The following is a 21,719-nucleotide window of genomic DNA, read 5'->3' as shown; positions in this document are numbered from 1 at the left end:
TTTAGTTGCAGGGAATGCAGAATATTTAATATGAATCTGTAAATACCAGTTTATGATCAATTAGATGACAATTTAAGAAATATTAAAAATACAAATACTCAGAGATATGAAGTCAAGAAGTTATTAAAAGGTAAAGATAATGAGAATTAATTGAAATTGTGAAATAGCCAAAATTATAAGTCAAATTTTACCATTTTTATGTCAAAATTAGATGTACTAAAAGTTACGAGTGTGTAGATTATGAACTATTAAATCAAAAAGATAAAATACAAAGTCAGATTTGAGATTTACTACTTCAAAATATGAGGTTTTAATTATGAAAATAGTCAAAATCTTGAAGTATGTCAACATTATGAGAAAAAGTATCTTATATTTTTGACAATAATTACAAATATTCTCTTGATATTACATTAATTGTGATTTAATACATATATTTTTCAACTCAATAATACGAAATTTAATATTTGTTCCACTGATGGTAGATCCGGCTAAAGCTAAATCTGCAAAGCTAGCAAACGATAGCATAAAACCGGATGTTGTCACTTTACTTTCAAAATAAATGTAGACATAATTGCGACAAACTATTTTCCTGTGTACAATATATATTACCATATGCATAAATAATACTGCTTATCAGTATCATAATTTCATGGGGATAAATAAATTGATGATAAATAACTGAACGACTAAAAATAATGGTAGATTTATTTATTTTTTTACTAATTTGATAAAACAAAATAAACCTAGAAACCTGTTGTTGCATTAGATATAGTTTTTATATATTCATTTATCATTTTTACTTAACCAATTTGAGTGTTAGTCAGTCACAAAAAAATACACTTTGACGAACAAAACAAACTTATTTGACGCTATAACCGATTTTTTGAAATGACGCCGTTTCATGTGTCGTAACGTGTCTAACGGTCGGTTTCATCATGGCCCAGGTTGATAGAAATTGTCCAGTCTTTTTGTAACAATATGTGCTCCTGCACACCCACCAGCAGCTCCCATCAGCCGGTGGAGGATGTTGCCTCGGAGGCAGATATGATGTAATCTAAAAGCTTCAGTCCCAACAGGAGGGAGAGGGTGAAGAGCCAGAGCCGGAGAACAACCGACACGACACGGATGAATATCTCACCTCCATCTGAGCTGGTTCTGGTAAACGGTTCCGTGTCGCTGGAGGAGTCATGAAGATGATGTTTGAAGAAGAAGAAGAGGAGGCTGGATGCGGACGGGCAGTAGGAGATGATGCTGCTGGTGAACTTGACTCCCACTTCCACATCAGCCGTAATTAAACCGCCATGCCTCAGGAGTCCTCTCCCGCAGCCGCTCCGACATCCTCCGGGTAAAAAAAGAAAAAATGTGTGTCCGCTCTCCGTCTCCATCGTCGACATCGGTCCGCCCTAGCTGTCGCCTTTTTCGGCCCGTTGATGACAGGAGGGGCGCCTGCTTCAGACTCCAACACTTGTTATAGGCCCCTTTATGTCCGTTGTGCATCATGTTTATCACCTCTAACGTGACATTTTGAGCTGTTGTGGTTGCTTTTTATATTTGTCAAACAGCATCGATTGCCCCCTTACAACGGGTGTTTTTGGACCGCGTCCACTGCTGCACCTCGCTTTGCCCTGCAGGGATCTGAGTTTCATGCATGCCCAACCTCACATGCCATAGTGGCTGTGGGACTATAAGCTTCACTTGTCCTGTTTCTTTCGGGACGCTTTTCTCCAGCCTCCATGCAGTAGTTTCCCCTGAGCAGCTTCCACCACCACCCCTCCAGCAGACAGACGTCCGTCCGCTGCTGCTGCTGCTGCTGCTGCTGTCCACCGTGTGGCCCTGTGACTTCAGAGGGGTGTGGAGGTCCTGACAATCGTGAAACGTGAGGGACGTTTGCCTTTCCAGCTCAGGTTTAAACCATGGCCAATGAACCTGTCATCCTTAACGTCTATGATATGGTAAGAATCCATCTAAACCACTTGCTTACTTTTTACTCAGTTGTGTGTGTGTGTGTGTGTGTGTGTGGGTGTGTGTGTGTGTGTGTGTTGCAGTTTGTAATCTGACACCAGCAGAGGAAGTGGACCCACCACCAGAAATAGCAGGCCCACTACACACCTGTTTCACAAGTGCACTTCACAGCTATTTTAATGTTGGAAAGAGTCCAGTTAGACTCAAATAGCAGATGAAAAACATGTAGTGTTTTGCCTGCAGCATAAGACGTTTGTGTAAATCCACAGTTGTGTGTGAATTATTTCCCAATGCTAACAAATGGTACTTTAATTCTACTCCCATGGACGTCTAAAGAGTGTTAAATTCAAAGAATTGTCAATGGAACTCGGTGAGCACAGTCACACCCATCTTCAAAGATTGGGCGGTATGTATAGCTGTCCAGTGTTAATGCTCTTATCTGAGTAAGTAAGAACGTCAAGTGACATTTAAAACATAAAAAATTAGAAAGTAGATAAGAAACTTCTGTAATTCCTTTGAAACAAGAGCTTCCCTCAACCCTCTGACCTCTGTCACTGTGCCCACAGCTCACATGATGCACACTCGTACAAAAACACTCACACACACACACACTCACTCACATGAACCCACACACACCAGTAAAGGACAAGGGTCTTTATTCAGACATGTGGCTGGTCTTTTCACTCGGTACTGCTGAACAGCCTCCTGTGTGAATATTATGCAACATGTTGCTGTAAATCCACAGAAATACTCCAGTTACACCAAAACAGTTGTGATATTGTGGAGTGCATCCATACTGGTAACACTTTACTTCAAATCCACATATTTAGAATTTTTAAGCAGTACATAGAAATTCAATAAATGAACACACTATAATAATGTAGTTGCAAGCAGATATACAGAAGTTATAAGTGTTTATTAATGTATTTGTCAACAATTACAACCTCTGTCTGTAATATATAATGAATGATATAACATAGCTGTAATCATATTTAATTATATGATGACACACTACTACTATAAAATGTGTATTAAGCTGTTATGTACTAATATATGTACTAATCATCTACAAGTGAGTCCAAAACTGTGTACAAAAGACATGCTGAGCTGGTTATTATGATAAGTACTTTGTGTACAAATGTAGAAATACTTCGTGTGGTCATTTGAATCGTGTGTGGGCATGGCGGACCCCGCCACTGACAATGAAAACTACTATATAGAGAGGAAACCAATGAGTGTAAATACATTTAATGGCACTAGAAACAAATAATAGAGAGCCAAAGTGAAGCCGGAACTTCTTGGCTCTGTTTCAGAAGTAAGAAAACTCATTCAAAATCCCATTTACATTTATAATAACTGTAAATACAGCCATGGAACGGAGCCTTTCCCAACAATATGCCGTTGGCTTGTTTCATGTGTTTGGATAAGGATGGTGGTTTTTTGAACAACCTGTCTAATATAGTTGTTTATTCAGTATTTATGTTTTTAGCAGCCTTTAACAAACACCATCTCCCCCAGTTTATATGATCACAACTGTGTTATATTACCAAACATTTCCTCTTTACACACCGGCTACAGATGCTTCAGGAGAGGAGTTATAGTTGTTGACAAATAAACAATGAAAATGTTCTTATAGGTGCTTACAACTACACTCCTTATACATGGTAAAAGGGTGGGTGGATGGGGGTTCAGATAGTGTTAAAAGAATAATAACCTGAAGTGCTCATCTGTTAGCTTCCCAGACGTGAGTCAACTTGCTCCATATTTTAAGAGATTGTACAAATGTTAAACAACGACATCATGCTGCATACTGCCAAAAGATGTGATTTTTAAGAATACTCACACACATAAACGTTTAATCACACGCTCGGTCACAAAGCCAGGGGGCGTTCTTTGCTATCTTTAAGTGTTCTCACAGATGTGGACCTCAGTGACAGCTGCTCAAACACTTAATTCCAGTGCGGCTCTGCTGTGCCGGGACTTAGCAGGTCATGCAGAGGGTCTGTTGAAGAGGGAGGAAGTGATCGCGAGGCCGGTGCCAGTCAGAGCCAGCCTTAAATACTTTTACCCGAGAATCAAACACGAAGAAGGCGGCAAGAGTGAATCATGCGAGCAGAAATATGATGAATCGATCGTCTTCAATGTGAAGTCAATGTGACTGATGCGTGCAGTGGTGGATGCTGCATGCGCATATAGGCAGGATGTTGTTGGAGGAGACTGCGTGGATCGTTGCAGCAATTTGTTGGCATGCAACAAGAGAGATGAGGCGCATCATCAGAGAAGTGTGATTTATATCGGCAACATTTGTGACTGCTCCACTAGTGGTATAGGGACTCTCTTGATTATGTACTGAGGCGAAAGTGAAGTCATGTAATTTGATAGTCAGCTCGTCATAATCTCATTTCACTTGTCCTTGTGCATTGTTTCCCTCCAGGAAGCTGAGATTAGTTTTCCACGGTGTGAAAGAAAAAGCAACCGCTAGAGAGCTAAATCGGGTAGAAGTCACTGTAGGAATACGACTCTGTTGACACAAAGTAAAGAGGTGGATATGCTTTTATTGTATCGCTCTGAGCCCGGAAATGTGCTCCATTATTAATATGGGACGGCTGGGGCAGTGTGCAGAGCTCTTAGCGTGTTTCCGCAGGGATGTCTAGTGTCAGTGGGCGTCGGGGGTTTGTAGAGCTGTGGTCCTGCCATAAATTATGTGTCAATTGTCTGCAGTGAAGGGCGACACGGTGGCTCATAGATCACTCGTGGGTGAATTTTCCTCCAGCCATCTCAGGACTTGCAGGTCGAACAGATCAGATTGTTTATCTACCGTTTCGATGGATCAGTCCTGGGTGTTTCCCTTGTTTTTCTGCCCAGTGCTTGCTGGGACGCCACCGCTGTTACAATCCTGAGAAGGAATAAACTGATAGAGGAAACAAATGATTGAATATTTGCTTAAAAATGCAGGTTATCAAAAGTTTTTATTTATTTGACTTTTATTTCAGCAGGAAAGTCTCGTCGTTCTGGTGAAATGAAAAACAATGAGTTACAAACAACACATCACAAAGGATTGTAAGATTCATTGCATTTATTTGGCATCTTTGTCTGTCATTTGCACATACATAACCAAAATAAGTGTATTTCCCAAAATGTCAAACTATCCCTTTATGTGTTTTAATGCCCAAATTGCACAGCCTAATATGTATTAAAGTATTAAATTATGGCCATATGTAACTGGGAGTTTACTTTTCTCTGTCGAGGCATCTTAAAAGTCACAGTTATCAGCATCTTTCCTGTAATATATAATTTAATTAGCAATCAGGTAGAGGCATCTTAAAAGTCACAGTTATCAGCATCTTTCCTGTAATATATAATTTAATTAGCAATCAGGTATTTTGTGTTGTTTAATTCCTGATAAAACACAAATACCTCTTGATATTGATCCTAAACGAAGCCCTCGTCTTTACGCTCTTCTTCTTCTTCTTCTTCTCCCTCTCTTTCTCTGCAGTACTGGATAAATGAATACACTTCCAATCTGGGTATTGGAGTCTTCCACTCAGGCATTGAGATATATGGCAGAGGTAAGACCTTTTCGTTTGTTTCCTTTATGTCTGTGAAATCCCATCACAGCACAGCGGGCCGCACTCGGACCTGGTTGTGAGGTTTGAACGAGGCGGCCTTCACAGACGCCGATGAAGTCTGGTTTTAAAAATGGAATATGGAACCGTGTTCCTAATAACATCACCTAATTTTTCTGGGTTGAGTCACCATTGGCTCACTCTGTATTGTGTGTGTGTGGTATGAAGAATGAGAGGCAGAAACCAGCGTGAAACTAGATCTCTGGGAATACTATTATGCCCTTGCAACCAGAAATATTGTCTCTGTGAAATATGATGATAGTGATAAAACATTCCTTACTAGGGCCAGAAATCACTTCTCATTGTGATTTTGTATTTTTGATGACTGCGTGGATTTAATCATATTGAATTTAATATACGATCACTGTCAGGTACAAGACTCTGACTCCAGATGTTTTGAGAGCTAAAAGCAACAAGGACATACAGGAGGTGGCACAGGTTTTTTTAGAAAGAGTTGTGTTTTAAATGTAGATTTTATCAAAAGACTTTAGTACCAAGCATCTTTGTGTTTCTTCAGTGGAGTTTTTAAGGGATTTATACAAGAGTTTGCTGTAACTTCATAACTCATGGACAGTGATGGGATATAACTAAATACATTTACTCAAGTACTGTTATTAAAAGCAACATTTTCTGCTATTTCATCATTTTACACGCTACAGTCCAATTGCAAATATTGTACTCTTTTACTCCACAACGTGTATTTGACAGCTTTAGTTACTTGTTAGCTTGCAAATGAACCTCTAACATACAAAACCAGATACGTATTTTTGAGTAAACATTTCCCTCTGAATTAGATTTAAGTAGATTTATCTCAAGTTTGTACTTAAGTACAACACTTGCCTAAATGTACTGAGTTACTTTCCAACAGTAATATCTTAATACATCTAAATAAAATATATACTTTAACATGTTATTGATAAAATGACTGTGTTTATGTCACCCCATGTTTATTTGTTGATTTCCCATGTGTTTGTAGTCAAAATGTATAAATTCAAATTTAATTCAGTATATACACAGCTAACAATGTGAGGCGCTCTATTCAATATGCTGTGGCCCCAGAGTGCATCACTGTTTTCTGGTGTTCTGCTGTAAATACAGAGCAGAGGTCTGTAATCAGCCCGGCCTAATGATTTAAACACAGTGTGTCAGGGATTAATTGCTTGTTTCTTTGTTATTACAGTTGTTTGGTGCTTCGGTTGAAGGAGTTAATTTGTATTTTGCGTCTTTGTCCACACAGAATTTGCATACGGGGGTCATCCGTACCCTTTCAGTGGCATCTTTGAGATCACTCCGGGCAACGCCGCTGAACTGGGAGAGACATTCAAGTTTAAGTGAGTAGTGCTTAATTATAGCATATCGTGCTCTGAGAGGTTGTTAATGTTAATGTGTGCTGATTGGCCTGTTGCTGCTTTCAAACAGGGAGGCCATCGCTTTGGGCACCACCGACTTCACAGAGGAGGACATTGATAAAATCATGGAGGAGCTGGGTAAAGAGTTCAAAGGCAATGCCTACCATCTAATGCACAAAAACTGCAACCACTTCTCCTCCTCGCTGTCTGAGGTCAGTCTGATACGGTTTCTACTGTTTGTTTTTTTTGTTCCTACATGTACGTATTGTACAGAAACCATAAGATACAGAACAGTTCTGATATAGCTACATAAGTTTGACATACATATCCTATTACATAAAAGTTTGTACAGAGACTTGAAGGGGCTTTCTACCAATTTCACATATGAAGGTGTGAAAACAGTTGTATGTCTTCTATGGCAAAAATAGAAAAATTACTGTTGATGTCATCAGGGTTATATCAGCTTAACTTTTTCTCTTGCTCCATAATCAGTTTATTTTCATCTTGTCCAATGCTTTGCTTTACAACCAAATACCTGCAAAACTAGTTACATTCCCATCAGCCTCAGCTGCACTTAAATGTTAGCATGCTAACATCCTAAACTAATTGCTGAACATTGTAGACATTTTGCCTGAAACGAAAGGATGACCCTTCAGAGTTATGGGAAAAGGATCAAGAGTTTTAGGGGCTTGCACTTTTATGGAAATACAATAAAGACAATATGTTTGTATTCCGACTTTTTTTCAGTTGCTGTGTGGACGTGAAATCCCTCGCTGGGTCAACAGACTGGCGTACTTCAGCTCCTGCATCCCCTTCCTGCAGAGCTGCCTACCCAAGGAGTGGTTAACCCCGGCTGCCCTGCAGAGCCACATCAGCCTCGGCCTCCACAAAGAGGAGCATAACGAGTCGAGCGACGAGGACCCTTCGTCCCCGTCCGGAGCCGCCGCCACCGGCTCCTCCCGCAGCTGTCGCCACACGAGGGTGTGAACTGCTCGACATACGCTGAACTCTGCCCCCCCCCCCCCCCCCTCCCCTTGTCACCTCTGCTCGTGACCGTGGCATTAGAAGGCTTGAACAACCAGCTGACCTCATACTGTTTGTCCTCTGAGAAAAGAAGAAGTCCACTCTTCATGAAAAGAGCTGCTGCCAGAGACATCAGCCCTGCAGAGACCCTGTCTGTCCTGCAGACGACAGGATGATAAACTTTGACTAGAGCCCTGAAGCGTGGCTCAGATTCCACCACAACCACTTGTAGATCTGAAGTTTGTAGTACATTATTATTGGTCTTTTCCATGAACTTTTAAACCTTTGTCAGCCTTGTTCCCTGCCTTCAGAGCTGCATTTGTAGAATAACTATCTAGACACCTGAGGCTACTTATAGTGGCATTACCAGAAAACTGCTTATTAGCTCAATTTCAACAAGTTCTCGTTCAATAACCTCTATGTGGCCTTTCATTGTGTGGAACCTAAGTAGTTACCTATGGCCATTTTAGAGGGTTTAAAGAGGATTTGATTGTTCCTCAAGTTCAGTCTGAACTCGTAAAAATGTTGCATGTTGAAAGACTGGGACAAAATGTCCAACTAAACTGAGACGCCACACTTCTGATCATATCATCAAGTATTTCTCCTCCTTTTCCTTTTGTAAAACGAATGACACAACCTGGGGCTTGTTTAAATCAATAAACCGGCAGTGAGCTGCCAGTGTAACCAGTTGATAGACAGTTATAAACAATCAAGGGCAAATGCTGTTCAGTTTAAATAGTCGCTGTTTTACAGCCTCGCTCGTGCGGCCCAATCACTATCTGTGAACATCTCAGAGACACAAACACAAAGAAACTCAAGCTGCTACACTGACAATTATTGACTTTGTGATCCAGTACAATTTTTGTCTACACTTTTATATCCAAATAGTCTTTATATTACAACAATGCGATACGTAAAGGCAAGGAAATGTATATTTACGCCCAGAGAATGTTCCTCTGTGATACTGATCTTATCGCCTTTTTCACTATTAAACCCATGAAGATTAAGCAGCCATGGAAAAGAGAAGAAGAAAATCAGTATTCTCCTTTAAGTTACAGAAGTCCTTAAAGAAATAGGTTATACATTTTGGGAAATATACTTATTCGCTTTCTTGCCGAGAGTTAGATAAGAAATAAATACCATTTTCATGTGGGGATTGTAAAAATGATTTCGCAGCCAGAAGCTGGTTAGCTTAGCTTAGCATAAAGACTTCAAACAGGGGGAAACAGCTAGCCTGACCCTGTCCAAAGATAGCAAAAATCCACCCACCAGCAGACTGAAAACTCCCCACTGAACACATTATATCTTATTTGTTTAACCCAAACAAAAAAGTTGAAAACCGACAATTTGACAGATGTATGTTGTTGTTTTTTTGCCAGGCTAGCTGTTTCCAGTCTTTATGCTAGGCTAAGCTAACTGAATGCTAGATGAAGCTTATCAAACTTATTATCTGACGCAGCAAAACAGTAGGTGTATTTCCCAAAATATCAAACTATGACCACTTTGTTTGATTTATTTAAACTGTGAACTGAACTATGACATGTTTACAGACACAAAGCATTTTAATTGTAATAAACAAACCTATTAAGAAGTTGCTCATACTTGTGAGGTTTGTTGCAGGGAAAAGAGCAGATACTCATAAAGGGAAAATATGATGTCATGAAGTTATTTGTATTAAGCATACATGCAAGCATGCAAGTACCCCCCCCCCCCCCCCCCACCCACACAAAGACCCCTAATATTAATGATGACAAACGTCGGCTCCTGGTAGTTCTACTCATTTTAATTCATGTTGCTTGCTTTTTTTAAAAGCAAAAGCTCAGTGAACCAGGCCACATGTGATTTGAGTCTTGTCCCATCCCTCCTGCTGTAGTGTTTTTTGGACAGCTACCCTTTCTCAGGAAGGAAATCACATGACTCGTAACAGTGGCGGTCATCTCATTCCTGCTGACCTTGTTAAAATGGGGTTGAATGTGCAAATTGGACTTCTTCATGTTCTTAAATATATTCCTATTTATTTTTGATGTAGTCTTACATTTCACCAAATGTATTGCGTTCAGACTTTTTTAGTACATTTTGAGGTGACAGGAGCTGTGCAGGGATCAGTTATCCATGCTCAGAAGTCTTTTGCACTTTCTATAAAGCAGACCAGACAGGAATGTTTTCATTATGTATCAACCGTAACCCTGTATTTCCCTTTTCCTAACCCAGGACAATTTCAAGAATGATACTATAGTACTAGAATAAAGAGACAGAATAACAAAGACATGTTTGGGTTCTTCTGTTGTAGCCTATGGTTGGGCAATTTGAGGATGTAAACTGTGATTATATGATTTATTTTAAGTTCTTTGATTTACCAGGTGTTTAACTTTTAAAGAACAGACATTTTAGTTTGTAGATAAACTATTTCTAGATTCCAGATCTCAAAATAGAACTAGACAGATGTATAAACTGGGCCAATATATCAGCTAATGTCATTGTATATGTTGGCCAATAATATAATGCTGAGATCAAAGAGAGAATTGAGTTGAAAAAGCAGAAATAAATACTATATATTTCTATATTTTCTTTTTTCTTTCCGTTTTTTGTCGTATTCGAGAGGGTATCCTTAGTCCACACTCCAGATGAGTGGGTGGCGGTAATGCACCCAAAAGCTGTTTGCCAACCGCCATAAAAAGCAAAAGAAGAAGAAGAAGAAGAAGAAGAAGAAGCAGCAGCAGCAGCATTTCCGGTCCCCTGGTCTGGCATTGGACCCACTCGCCATTTTGATTTAGTCGAGCAGGGCTGAGACCATACGGCACAAAATTGCAGCTTTACCATCGACGCAAACATCGAAACCGGAGACGGCTTGAGTTATAAAAGGTGAGACTGTAATATACTTGGTGTTAAATAATTGCATTCATTGTACGATTGTTTTATAAATAGCTAACTGGTGTTTTCTGAACAGAGAATGATGTCTTTGTAGCTAACTTAACGGTAGCTAGCTCGCCTAAGCTAACAGTAATCGACCTCGAGGCAGCTAACAGCCGTCATATAAGAAGCGAAATTATTTTTAAGCTAGCTAAAAATAGCCTTTGTCCTAATATTGGACCGCTAAATGATGCGTTTTGGGCATTTTTACTTCTCACATTTCATCTTTTCAACGACACATTGATTCAATTAAAGCATTTTAACTGTTAGCTTAGCAACGGTTTCATGTGTGTTCTCGTAGTTAAGGTTAGCACGCTGTAGCTAGGCCCAATTGATTACCACCGAGATAACTAAGCTAGGTGGCTAACGTTAGATGTTTTGATAAATGCCACGTTATAAACTAAGTTAATGTATTGTAACACATTTCACCTCAAATTACAGTACGTTTTTTGTATAACTAACCTTAAAATGTGTTGAATTAATGCCTCTCTGAAATAGTCTTGACTTTAATATCATAACCTTTTGTGTAAGAATATTTTTGTTGGCACATAACATAGGCAGGAAAATTGATGTTTCAAGATTTTGTACGATACATTTCGTGTTATTTGATGAAAAACTGTTGAATGTAAACATACTAATTACTGTGAAACTGGTTCGACCAGAGCTGCCTTATCACGTGTCTTTGATCTTGATCAGGTGTGCTCAGTTTCACCTGAGTCGTTTTCATTCCAGACCTGGGTTAATGTGACACGACCGTGGTTTATTTCTTTTTTTTTTTTAAAAGGTCTGAGGAACCACAGTTCAGCGAGTGTTGGTGACTATATCCTTCTAGATGCAAAATGTAATGCTCAACTTCAAAACTCTTGTGTGTATTCTAATCAGTAAATACTGATTAAGCTTGGAACTTGCACTGTTAAATGTCTATAATTAACCTTTGGTTAATGAAGTCAACATACCTAGCCGCAAACATTGTGCAATTTTCCTCCTAGCCTGGTTTAATGATTAACGTGTCTTGTGTTTTCCCATCTCAGCAGGATACAATGAGCGGGTGTCGTGTCTTCATCGGCCGCTTGAGCCCGCACGCCAGGGAGAGGGATGTGGAGAAGTTTTTCAAGGGATACGGACGTATTCGGGAAATCAACTTAAAGAATGGATTTGGCTTTGTGGTGAGTGTGACTGACCAGTAACTACAAAATTAACGTTCCAATCCTGTTTTTTGTGTTTTAGAGTATCACTGTTTATTATGTCTCTTATCAGGAATTTGATGACCACAGAGATGCAGATGATGCTGTGTACGAGTTGAACGGCAAAGAGTTGTGCAGTGAAAGGTAAGAACCAGATCTGGTAAAAAGGTTTTTACCAAATATCTTGATGGTGATATTGCCACAATATTGTAGGATTGATTTTGAATTATTTATTCCAAGTCAGCCCACACAGAATTGTAAATACCTATACTCTATCATGGACTTGCTTCATAGACATATTAGAAACATTTAGTTTGTTATTAGGCACACTGTATTATTCTAATAATTTCTCGCTCTTCTTTTCAGGGTCACTATTGAGCACGCTCGCTCCAGAAGAGGAAGAGGCGGCGGCCCCGGAGGAATGGGAGGACGTTTCGGTGGCGGAGGCGGTGGTGGTGGTGGTGGCGGCGGCGGAAGCAGCAGTGGCGGCGGCGGTGGCTATCGTCCATCTCGCAGCAGTGGATCCAGGTAACTTCCTGAAACCGTTACTAGTTAGTCAAACTGGAAAATAGTTTGTCAAATTCCCATTACAGTAAAACTAGTATTACATGTTTCTTATCCCATTATTGTTCCCTAGTGAATATGGGCACATGTTAAGTTGTTGATCTTGTCTGTTTATAGAACTATCATGAGAAAACATCCAGCCAGCCAAATTTACGTAGCAGGCTTGTATTAGCCAACTAAATAAACTGAGTAAACAAAACGATTAAATGTCCTAAAAGACCATCTTTCCTCCTCATATTAAAAGAACATTCGGTTCTACTTTGTTTCTGACTAACCATCATACAGGCTATATATCTTTCATTTCATCTGGTTGTGCCAAAGTCAAATAAAGCCTGGTGAAGTGTTAGTCTTTTGAGCAGGTTTAACTAAGATCAGGTGTTTAATGTGAACCTGTTATTTTACCTCTTGATCAAATTCAAATATTGACACTGCTCCTTAGACAACGCGTAAATGCAACAGGTGAACGTGAAGCAAAACGAGTGAGGATATATTGGTCCCCTGTCTGAACTGAAAATATTGTATTAACGCCTTTTCTTTTTGGTTTGCGTTGACTGGACAGGTATGGCCCCCCTGTGCGGACAGATCACAGACTCATTGTGGAGAACCTCTCTTCACGAATCAGCTGGCAGGTAAGCGATAACTAAACTTTGTTGTTGATCTTATAACGCAAGATAAAAAGAAATGTAGATATCACCTTATAAGGACATGTTTTTTTTTTTTATTATTATTGGAGCAGCATTCATTTGATCAGGCCGGGTCAATTTTTCTCGAGTCAGATAACTTAAAACAACTCATTAGGTAAACGGCCAGTTACAATAGAAAGCCCTCAGTATTTTAGTTTGTTTATTTGTCCCCCAAATACATTTTTTTTTCTTTTTTTTCTCCAGACAAAGGCACACAAGTGCTGCTGATACGCATTCTGACCAAAAACATTTACTACTTTTTTTTTTTTTTTTGATACAGCTGCTCTGATATGGTTTCCTTTATCAGAGGTGAATGCACACCCTCCATGGAGGTGTCAGAAGTGTGTAGCGCCCTCTCCTGGTTGTTTTTCTGAATAGTGTCCATTTGGTGCCTCTCCTTACACGCAGTTGCCGCCGGTCTAAAGTCTTGGCTGGGCCCCGTAGCGGGTGAAAGTGGTCTAGCGCAGGATACGGTAGCCTTAGGAGGTCCGTAGCCACAGTCTGGAGGTTCTGTGGGCTGGCACCCCCGACTGCTGTAACCCCCCTCAAATCCACGGTCCCTACACTCTCCCGTTTGGGTCTTTTTCTGTTGCTGATGGAGCTGGGGGCGGTGTTGAATCGGGCGCACACCCCTCCCCCTACTTGCTCTCTGGTGGTTCCTTACTTGTGGAGGCCGGATGCTGGTCAAGGCCGAGGTCGTTTCTCAAGGGCTTAACACTGCATTGGTTCCCATTTGCTATTTGGACAAGTGGCTCTATGATAATATCTTCCTGGGTATGGAGCGGTAAGTAGCATAAAACTCATGTGATTGGGTTTGTTCAGGGTCGGGTGGTAAAGGGGTGTAGAGTTACAGTCTCAAATGAGAAAGAGGCAGTTTTACTATGTAAACACTTAAAGATGAACAAATTACCCAGAGTACTATTGTCATCCGACCACCAAGTAATACACAGGTTCATCTCACATACTCAGACACAGAATCCAGTATTGTACGCAAAAAATGCATCAAGTTTCAAACTTAATACATAAATATCCTAGCTGTTGTAACCTGATAGGTGTTCCACTATGGAGTTGACTGTTTGCAGATGTAACTTCATGGAGCCAATTAATGGGGCTTTAGAACTGTTTGAGTAAAGGCAACACTTGTCCACACAAAACACTTCCAGTGGCTCTTTTGTTTACATGCCCTCCACTGAAATTTGAGCTTATCACAGAGTGACAAAAGTCAGCATTAGATAACCCAAGTTTCAGTGTGTGCTGGTTTCTTGCTGCCTGCTCATTTCTCTCCCTCCAGGTCTGAACAGGCTTTCACCGGCATCTCATGTTTGGTTCTTTGTCACTAATCCGACATTATGCTTTGAAACAGGACCTGAAAGACCTGATGAGAAAAGCAGGTGAAGTTACCTTTGTGGACGCACACAGGCCCAACAAAAATGAAGGGTGAGTTGCTTTTCTATTAAACTGTTTAAATGGTCGTTGTCCTCGGGGTTGGTGCTGGTGCCTAACGATTGTTTCTGTTGTGCAGAGTGGTTGAGTTTGCATCCCGCAGTGACCTGAAGAACGCCATCTCCAAGCTCGATGGCTCAGAGCTGAATGGACGCAAGCTTAAGATCTTTGAAGACAGCAGGAGGTGAGTTGGTTTTTACACATATTCTTTAAGACTCGTGTGCTACATATTTTTTTGCACTCTTGTACCATCATGTCGAAAACCTAAAATTAGTAAACTGGACAATTCCTCACATGTCAACATCTTGAGGGGCTGGTACAGGAACAGATCAATATGTTGGGAATATTTTAAAGATATCTTTTTGACCTGTTCTTGTTTGCCCTTAATCTTAAATTCTTTAATCACTTATTGTGCACTGGTTGTATTTCCCACCAGTAATCAAACCATTCACACCAACCAGAACAGTTTGGGACAGCTGTAGAGATCTGTCAATACCAGACTCCCCACACACACAAAAACACACGTCCACAGGATGCATTTTAAAATGACTTCTCTTTTCCAACAGCCACAGCAAGAGCCGCTCCCGCTCCCGCAGCTACTCGCGCTCAAAGAGTCGTTCCAGGAGCCGCAACCGCTCCAGGAGCCGCTCCAGGTCTATGAGTCGCACCCCAGAGAAGAAGACATCCGGAGGGGGCAGGGCGTCAGGCAGATCCCCCTCCAGATCCAAGTCTCGCTCCAAGTCTCGCTCCAAGTCCCGGTCTAAGTCCCGCTCCAGATCCCGCTCCCCCCGTTCACCTGTTCCTGCTCAGAACAAGCAGTCCCGCTCCCGTTCTCGCTCTCGTTCACGCTCTCGTTCTCGTTCACGCTCCCGCTCCGCCTCTGCAGACAGCAAGCACTGAGACCGGTGCACCTGTTGGCCGTAAAATAGACTGATAGTTGCTCACCACAGACCTGTATGGTGGCATGTGATTTATTGTTTCCTTTTAATAAAGGGGAGGAAATCCCCATTTACATGGCTTCTTTTGAAACGCCATCTTCAGTCATTATTGTGCCCTCATTGGCTTTGATTTATTTTAGGTTTTTTTTTTTTTTTTTTTTTTTTTTTTGATGAGTTTCCTGGATGACAGGAAAATGTTTGTGTTCCTATTCATTTTTTGCCCCCTCATAAACCCCCTTTTCTATTTAGCAGAGTGACTTTTTGATCAGTGATGATACTGTCCTAGCTGTCTGCAATGTTCTGATTCCATCCGCTCCCCTGTGCTCTGCGGGTGTTCACAGCAGTTACTGGTAATGGTATTTGTTCCCCAAAGTGTCGATGGGTGGTTTTTTTTGTTTTTGTTTTTTTTGCAACGCTGGCGCCTGGCATTGCCGTGAAACTGTGATTCTGCTTCTGATGATCTACACGTGTTGTATTCACTGCCCTGCTGTGTGAACAGAATAATGGAAGCATCTCAGATTGTGGTTTACTTCAGCTTTCTTGTGTAATGATGTTGGAATCTGGCATTCATTTTATTCAGTTCTGCTGTATCAGGACCTCGTCTCGTGTTGTGATTCATCTTTGCTTTTTATTAACTTTAACTGCAGCCTCGGTCTGAAGCGTGTTGAGTCTGTACACAGCAGGAAGAAATGTCTCTAAATAACTTTATTAATTTGATACTAATAAAACTCTCACTGCATATTGTCATTTAATTTTTTTAGTAATGTTCAGAAAGAACAGTTTTTTTTTTTTTTTTGATGTTTTGTGAATGTGGTTCGATTGACTCAAATATTAAAGTTTTTGCAGTTCAACCGAATAAAGTTTTCACAAACTGTTAAATCTGTGAGCCGATGTTCATTCTTTCTTGCAATTATCACAAATGAGCTTCTGTCACTCTGCTCAAGCAATGCCTACATAGTTTTCGAACTCAAATGTTTATAGAATAATTAATCGGTGGATATTGACACACAAGTTGAAACCAAAATGATTGAAGGACTACAAATGAATTGCAATACACATAATTTAAACTTATTTACAGAGTTGTTGGATATATATCTCAACTTTGCATCGAAACTAAACTAGTGGTTGAATAGAAAACAACCAGCCGTATATGCCGTATATGAAAAAGCACAGTGAATTGTACTGGTGGACAATTGATAAACACAGGTGACAGGCCTGAGAGCTTGATGCAGATGTACCTCGTGGAGCGCTTTAACATTTTTGGAAAGTGTATCCGAAACAAATTAAGGAGTGTTCAGTTTTTCTTACCTGGACTGTAACGAAGTACACCAGCTCACGTACCGTTTGTGCAAATTTACGGTACTTGTGTCTTTTCATTCTACTTCATACTTCTACTCCACTTTTACTTGACAGCCTGTAATAGACCTTTCCAAACATACTAAGAGTTTATGAAATGTTTCTTTGTTATGAATTAAACTACTTGTTTGAGCTGAAACAATTAGTCGATAAGCTGACGAAAAAAACAAATCTATTATACTATAATATTTTGATTGTCTAAATCACATTTTCTGCACTAAAGGGGGTGAATATTTATCCAAACACTTATTTTACACTATACATTTTTAATTAATTGACAGTTTGTAAAAATCTGTTTTCACTTTGACATGAAAATTCTTGTCAAAAAAGCCAAATTATACTGACCGTGATTTCATGTATAAAAGCAACAAAAGGGGAAAACATCCAAGGGGGGGTGAATACTTTTTATAGGCATTGTAGGTCTGAATCAGTGAAAGTGGTTATCTTCAATCTCTATCTTTAGTACTCTAGGCAGTGGCTTCCACATGACACGGTGACACCCTTGAGTGCAAACGACTCAGCGGACAAGCTCCGCATAATGGGAGGTCGCATAAGGCCGCCAGTCCAGCATCCGCAAGTCTGTCCAGGTGGAGTACAACAGCGCCATGATCCACCAGTGCCGAGTCAGCCGCACAGCTCTTCCTGACCCCTGCTCTTTCCACCCGACACCACCCGTGTTCTCCGCCCCAGGGGCAGTCCTACCACTCCGAGCCCCTGAGCCTGGACCCTGCAGTGGGGCTCAAGGCTGGGATCACAGGGGGCCTCCAGGCAATGAGGGCTGTAGTGGTACGGAGGATGGCAGGGCTGCGAAGAGGAGGAGGATGGAGAGGAGGTGGAGGAGGGTGGAGAGCCATAGAGGGAGAAGGGCAGGTTGGCGGGGCTGTACTGTTGTTGGCTGCAAGGGAGCAGCTGAAGGGTCCTGTAGGGGGTAGCCCAGAGGGTCAGCCAGCATGTCTGGAATAGAAAAAGGTGGAAGTCCAGGGCAAAAAAACATATTAGAATTGTTTTGGGGGTCAGAGATGTAAGTTCAAAAACGAATGAGTAAACTGTGTTTTCCTTGACAATAGTTCCAGATAAAAAAGGAAAAGTATTAGAGCAAGAGTATTAAGCAGTGGCGGCTGGTGGAACATTTTCTAGGTAGGGCCATCCAATCAATTTCAGCAAACATCCCAGTATGATTTAATGCAAAAAATTAAGGCATCAAACAAGCATTACTACTTTGCAGTTAAATATTTAACATTTATTCTAACACGAAAATAAGCAGTATATAACACTTTGATAAACACGTCAGGACATCTTATTTTTATTCAGTATAATATATATATATATATATATATATAATACAATATAATATAACATGTTTATTTATTGAGATGCCCCTATGGACCTTGTTATAGGAGGTAAAGATCAGGAGAAGTAAACATGAAGTGTAATTATGAATACTGATGTTAAATTAAGCTATGATGAGTTTTCACTGTTAATCTAACATCTCAATTACATGTTGACGCCTTCATGACCACGTTAAGCAGATGAGACTGAGGACAGCTATGTAGAAGAACAGATGTTCACTTTGCCTGATATGTAGCTTGACAGAGTTCTCCATGTGTGCCTTGGTGTTCTCATGTTTCCTTACCTCCTCATCCCTCACTCCCTAACTGTCCGTGCTGGATCTGTCCCCGTTGTTTTAAAAAGCTAAATAAGTTATTAGCATAACGTCATCCAGCTAGCCAAACCTGTCTGGTGTACAGATAGTAGAGAAGCTTCGCATGTACTGCATCCCTTTCCCGCTAGTCTGCTTGTCTGATTGTGAGGTCAGGCTGATCTGGGATCAGCTCTTTGGCCTGCAGAATCTCCGCCACAGTTCTCCTCTCAAACGGGTCTTGGAGGAGTAGTGCTCGCGCTGGCGCTCGCGCTCGCGGCTCAAGGCGGGGCCACGCCCCATGGCCCTCTATTGGCCAGCCGCCACTGGACATGGATTAATATGAACAGTTTATCAACTCGTATTAATCCTTAAAGTGACTAAATCCATGTCATGCAGTGCTGAAGACCTTGGTGGTGAAAGGTTCCTCCTCCCAAAAGCAAGAGTTAAACTTGTTGCAAAACACGACAGGGTTATTTATGTGAAATTGTGTTCTTCAGGGCCTCAACGTCAACTACACGGATCACCACACGGTGGCAGTACCTGCTTGTCGTCAAACCCCAGAATACAAGGCTGTGTGCATAATAAATACGAGTTATCAGTGTTCATTATCGTAATAAATATTAATTTATTCATTCATCATTTGAAAATTGTTGTCTGGTGTGGGAACAGTATAGTTTGTAAAAGTTTGTTATTAAAAATGTACACCAAATTGCACAATAAGGAGAGGATTTAACCTTTTTTTTTTAAAGCAGCACAGTGACAATTAAAGGAGGGTGATTTTGCAGCAGTGCACCTGTGTGTCTGAGTACTATGCAGTAATACATTTGGGGAATCGATTCGGCGACACAGCTCGTGCCCATGGATCCGCCCAGACCTGCACCCGATGCACCTGCCACAGAAATGGGCAGAAATGCAGTTTGGAGAGACCGTCAATGACGTTTTTCCTGGGGGGGAATATATGAGGGGTGGTTAATGCCCAAGCAAGGGCCAGCTGAAGAAGACTGAGAGCAGTGGCAGGTAGAAATGAGTGCTGCTTTAAGAAAGAAATCTGCTCAGTTTATTATTATAATGAGAACATCTCTTTATAACAGGATGGTTTTCTGACACATTTGAACTGATTTTTCTACCAAGTTGAATATTTTCATTTGATGCTACTTAATACTCCCACTCCAATACATTTTTGAGGACAGGATTGTAGTTTTTAAATCTTTAATCCGGGCAGTAGGCTGCATTGTGTTATTTGTAATTTCTGTGTACATTGAGAGCAACGTAAAAACCGGAGTCAAATTCCCTGTATGCGTTTGCATACCTGGCCAATAAAGCTGATTCTGATTGTGATAAAGTATTGCAATTAGCTCCACCTTTACCAACTGCATATACAATGGGCCATTCCTGCATAATTTACTTTTAGCTTTGGTACTTTCAGTACATTTCAATGCTTATACGTTTGTACTTTTACTTGTAAAGTTCTGAATGCAGGACAGAGTATTTCTACACTCTGGTATTACTAATTTTGCCAAAATAAAAGATCTGAATCGGCTACTACTTCTAAGCAAACAGCAGGAGGTTAATACTACTAATAATCAAAGGGAAAAAAATAAATATTATTATTATTCGTCACATGAAGATTGTAAACCACTATAAAGGAAGCTACTTCAAATTTAACTAAGATTTGTATGTAGGCTATGCTGGCTTTTCCTGGCTCTCCTCCGCCCCTCTCTGTGTGGCACTAATCACCCCTCATACCCCCGGAGCAGCGTGGTTGGCACAACAAGCTCAGCGATCGGTCCGTTCACTCCTGCGCTGCTCCACTGCAGTTCCTCCGCGGTACACAAGGACCACACCGACCTGCCCGGCCCAGTAAACAAGGACGGAGAAATGAACTCGTCCTCCGCCGTTCACATCGCACTGACGTGAGCGTGTCACGGCTCTATTTAACGCATACACACACACAAACGCGCGCGCACAGAAGACCCTCGTACCGGTCTGCTGTTTACAACCCCCCACCCCCCAGCTCGGTGTCGGACAGTCCCAGCAGCCGCAGCCGCAGCCCGAACCATGGCGGAGAGAAGTGGCCGGTTGAGCTTCCCCGGGAGCGGAGCTCTCAACAGACCGGTGCCCATGAACCTGTTTGCCACATGGGAGATAGACGGATCCTCCCCGAACTGCATCCCCAGGTAAGGCGGCTTGAACGCGCGGCACCGCACGCTGTCCTTTTAAACTTTACAGCGTCTCCAATGCGCCATGCAGTGCTGTCATTTATCAGCACGCTCGCGTTACAGCTGCACCAGCGGGCTAGCTGTGTGATATCATCGTGCCAAGTGGATGCCCGTGCAGGGAGGGAGGCCCCTGCAGCGGGCTCATCCAGACATCTGCATTGTTTTCATTTCAATTGAATGGAAATGTGTTTAAAGTGTGTCTGCGGGCGGCCCACCAACACACGGACAAATCCTCCAGCAGTGCAGCGTTAAATCACACTATAATGGTGTTTCCTCTGCAGATACATGTGTGTGTGTGCGTGTTGAATCATCCGCTCAGCTGTTCAGATAGATAACCAGCTTTATGCCAGATCATTGTGCCAGCAGGCTGCACCATGGAGACCGTTTGTCTCCTGTGACCCAGAGACTCAGAGGCCCTGGTCACGCTGCCAAATTCTGAATCTACTGTTCAGGTCTGATTTTGTATTATGAGATGAATGTGGCATAATTATGACAAAACAATCCCAATCCCTTTAGGTCCACTTGGTATCTTTTGAGACTGTGTCACATGGCCTTCCTTCATCAGTGTGGTGGAGGTGCATTTGTTCACATGTGAGCTCAGCAGGTGTTGTGATTTACATGATGGGGCTGCAACTAAACTTATTTTCATTATCGATTTATCTATTGATTGTTAAGTCTTCAAAATACTCATATTCTCTCAGAGGTCAGGTCTTCAAACTACTTGTTTTGTCTCAACAACCTGCCAAAATCCAAAGATATTTATATTTTACAGTTATATAAAACGGAGAAAAGCAGCAAATCTTCACATTTGAGAAGCTGA

At 41.2% G+C, this 21,719-nt stretch overlaps 3 protein-coding genes across 9 annotated transcripts in view; all 3 read left to right on the top strand.

Moving 5' to 3' along the window:
• Positions 1-305: 305 nt before the first annotated feature.
• LOC116383518 (deubiquitinase DESI2) lies at positions 306-9,654 on the top strand. Its single transcript, XM_031847431.1, has 5 exons — positions 306-1,952; positions 5,459-5,531; positions 6,826-6,919; positions 7,008-7,149; positions 7,685-9,654. Exons 1-5 carry the CDS (start codon positions 1,914-1,916, stop codon positions 7,922-7,924), a joined length of 588 nt encoding a protein of 195 aa, XP_031703291.1. The 5' UTR covers positions 306-1,913; the 3' UTR covers positions 7,925-9,654.
• Positions 9,655-10,675: 1,021 nt separating this feature from the next.
• Positions 10,676-16,561, top strand: srsf5a (serine and arginine rich splicing factor 5a). 3 transcript variants are annotated; one of them, XM_031847409.1, is made up of 9 exons: positions 10,676-10,822; positions 11,655-11,711; positions 11,902-12,036; positions 12,128-12,198; positions 12,421-12,582; positions 13,169-13,247; positions 14,665-14,738; positions 14,824-14,928; positions 15,311-16,561. In XM_031847409.1, the coding sequence occupies exons 2-9, from the start codon at positions 11,703-11,705 to the stop codon at positions 15,642-15,644; spliced, it is 969 nt and encodes a 322-aa protein (XP_031703269.1). In that variant the 5' UTR covers positions 10,676-10,822; positions 11,655-11,702; the 3' UTR covers positions 15,645-16,561. The 3 variants fall into 3 exon arrangements, with proteins under 3 accessions (XP_031703269.1, XP_031703271.1, XP_031703270.1); XM_031847411.1 differs by lacking the exon at positions 11,655-11,711; XM_031847410.1 differs by lacking the exon at positions 10,676-10,822 and having other exon boundaries at positions 10,829-11,711.
• A 3,872-nt stretch (positions 16,562-20,433) lies between these two features.
• The window catches only part of pacs2 (phosphofurin acidic cluster sorting protein 2), a 54,415-nt gene continuing 53,129 nt past the window's right edge, over positions 20,434-21,719 (top strand). For 3 of the 5 annotated variants that reach the window (XM_031847341.1, XM_031847342.1, XM_031847340.1), the window contains exon 1: positions 20,434-20,857. In XM_031847341.1, the coding sequence (XP_031703201.1) occupies positions 20,739-20,857 (119 nt within the window). In that variant the 5' untranslated portion in view covers positions 20,434-20,738. The remainder of the gene's footprint in view (positions 20,858-21,719) is intronic. The other 2 variants (XM_031847344.1, XM_031847343.1) reach the window with 1 other exon arrangement.

This window comes from Anarrhichthys ocellatus, unplaced genomic scaffold (assembly GCF_004355925.1).
Source record: "Anarrhichthys ocellatus isolate YVR2014 unplaced genomic scaffold, GSC_Weel_1.0 scaffold7, whole genome shotgun sequence".
Taxonomy (NCBI): Eukaryota; Metazoa; Chordata; class Actinopteri; order Perciformes; family Anarhichadidae; genus Anarrhichthys; species Anarrhichthys ocellatus.
Note: the sequence above shows the minus strand (reverse complement) of the source record. Positions and strands in the feature narration are given on the sequence as shown.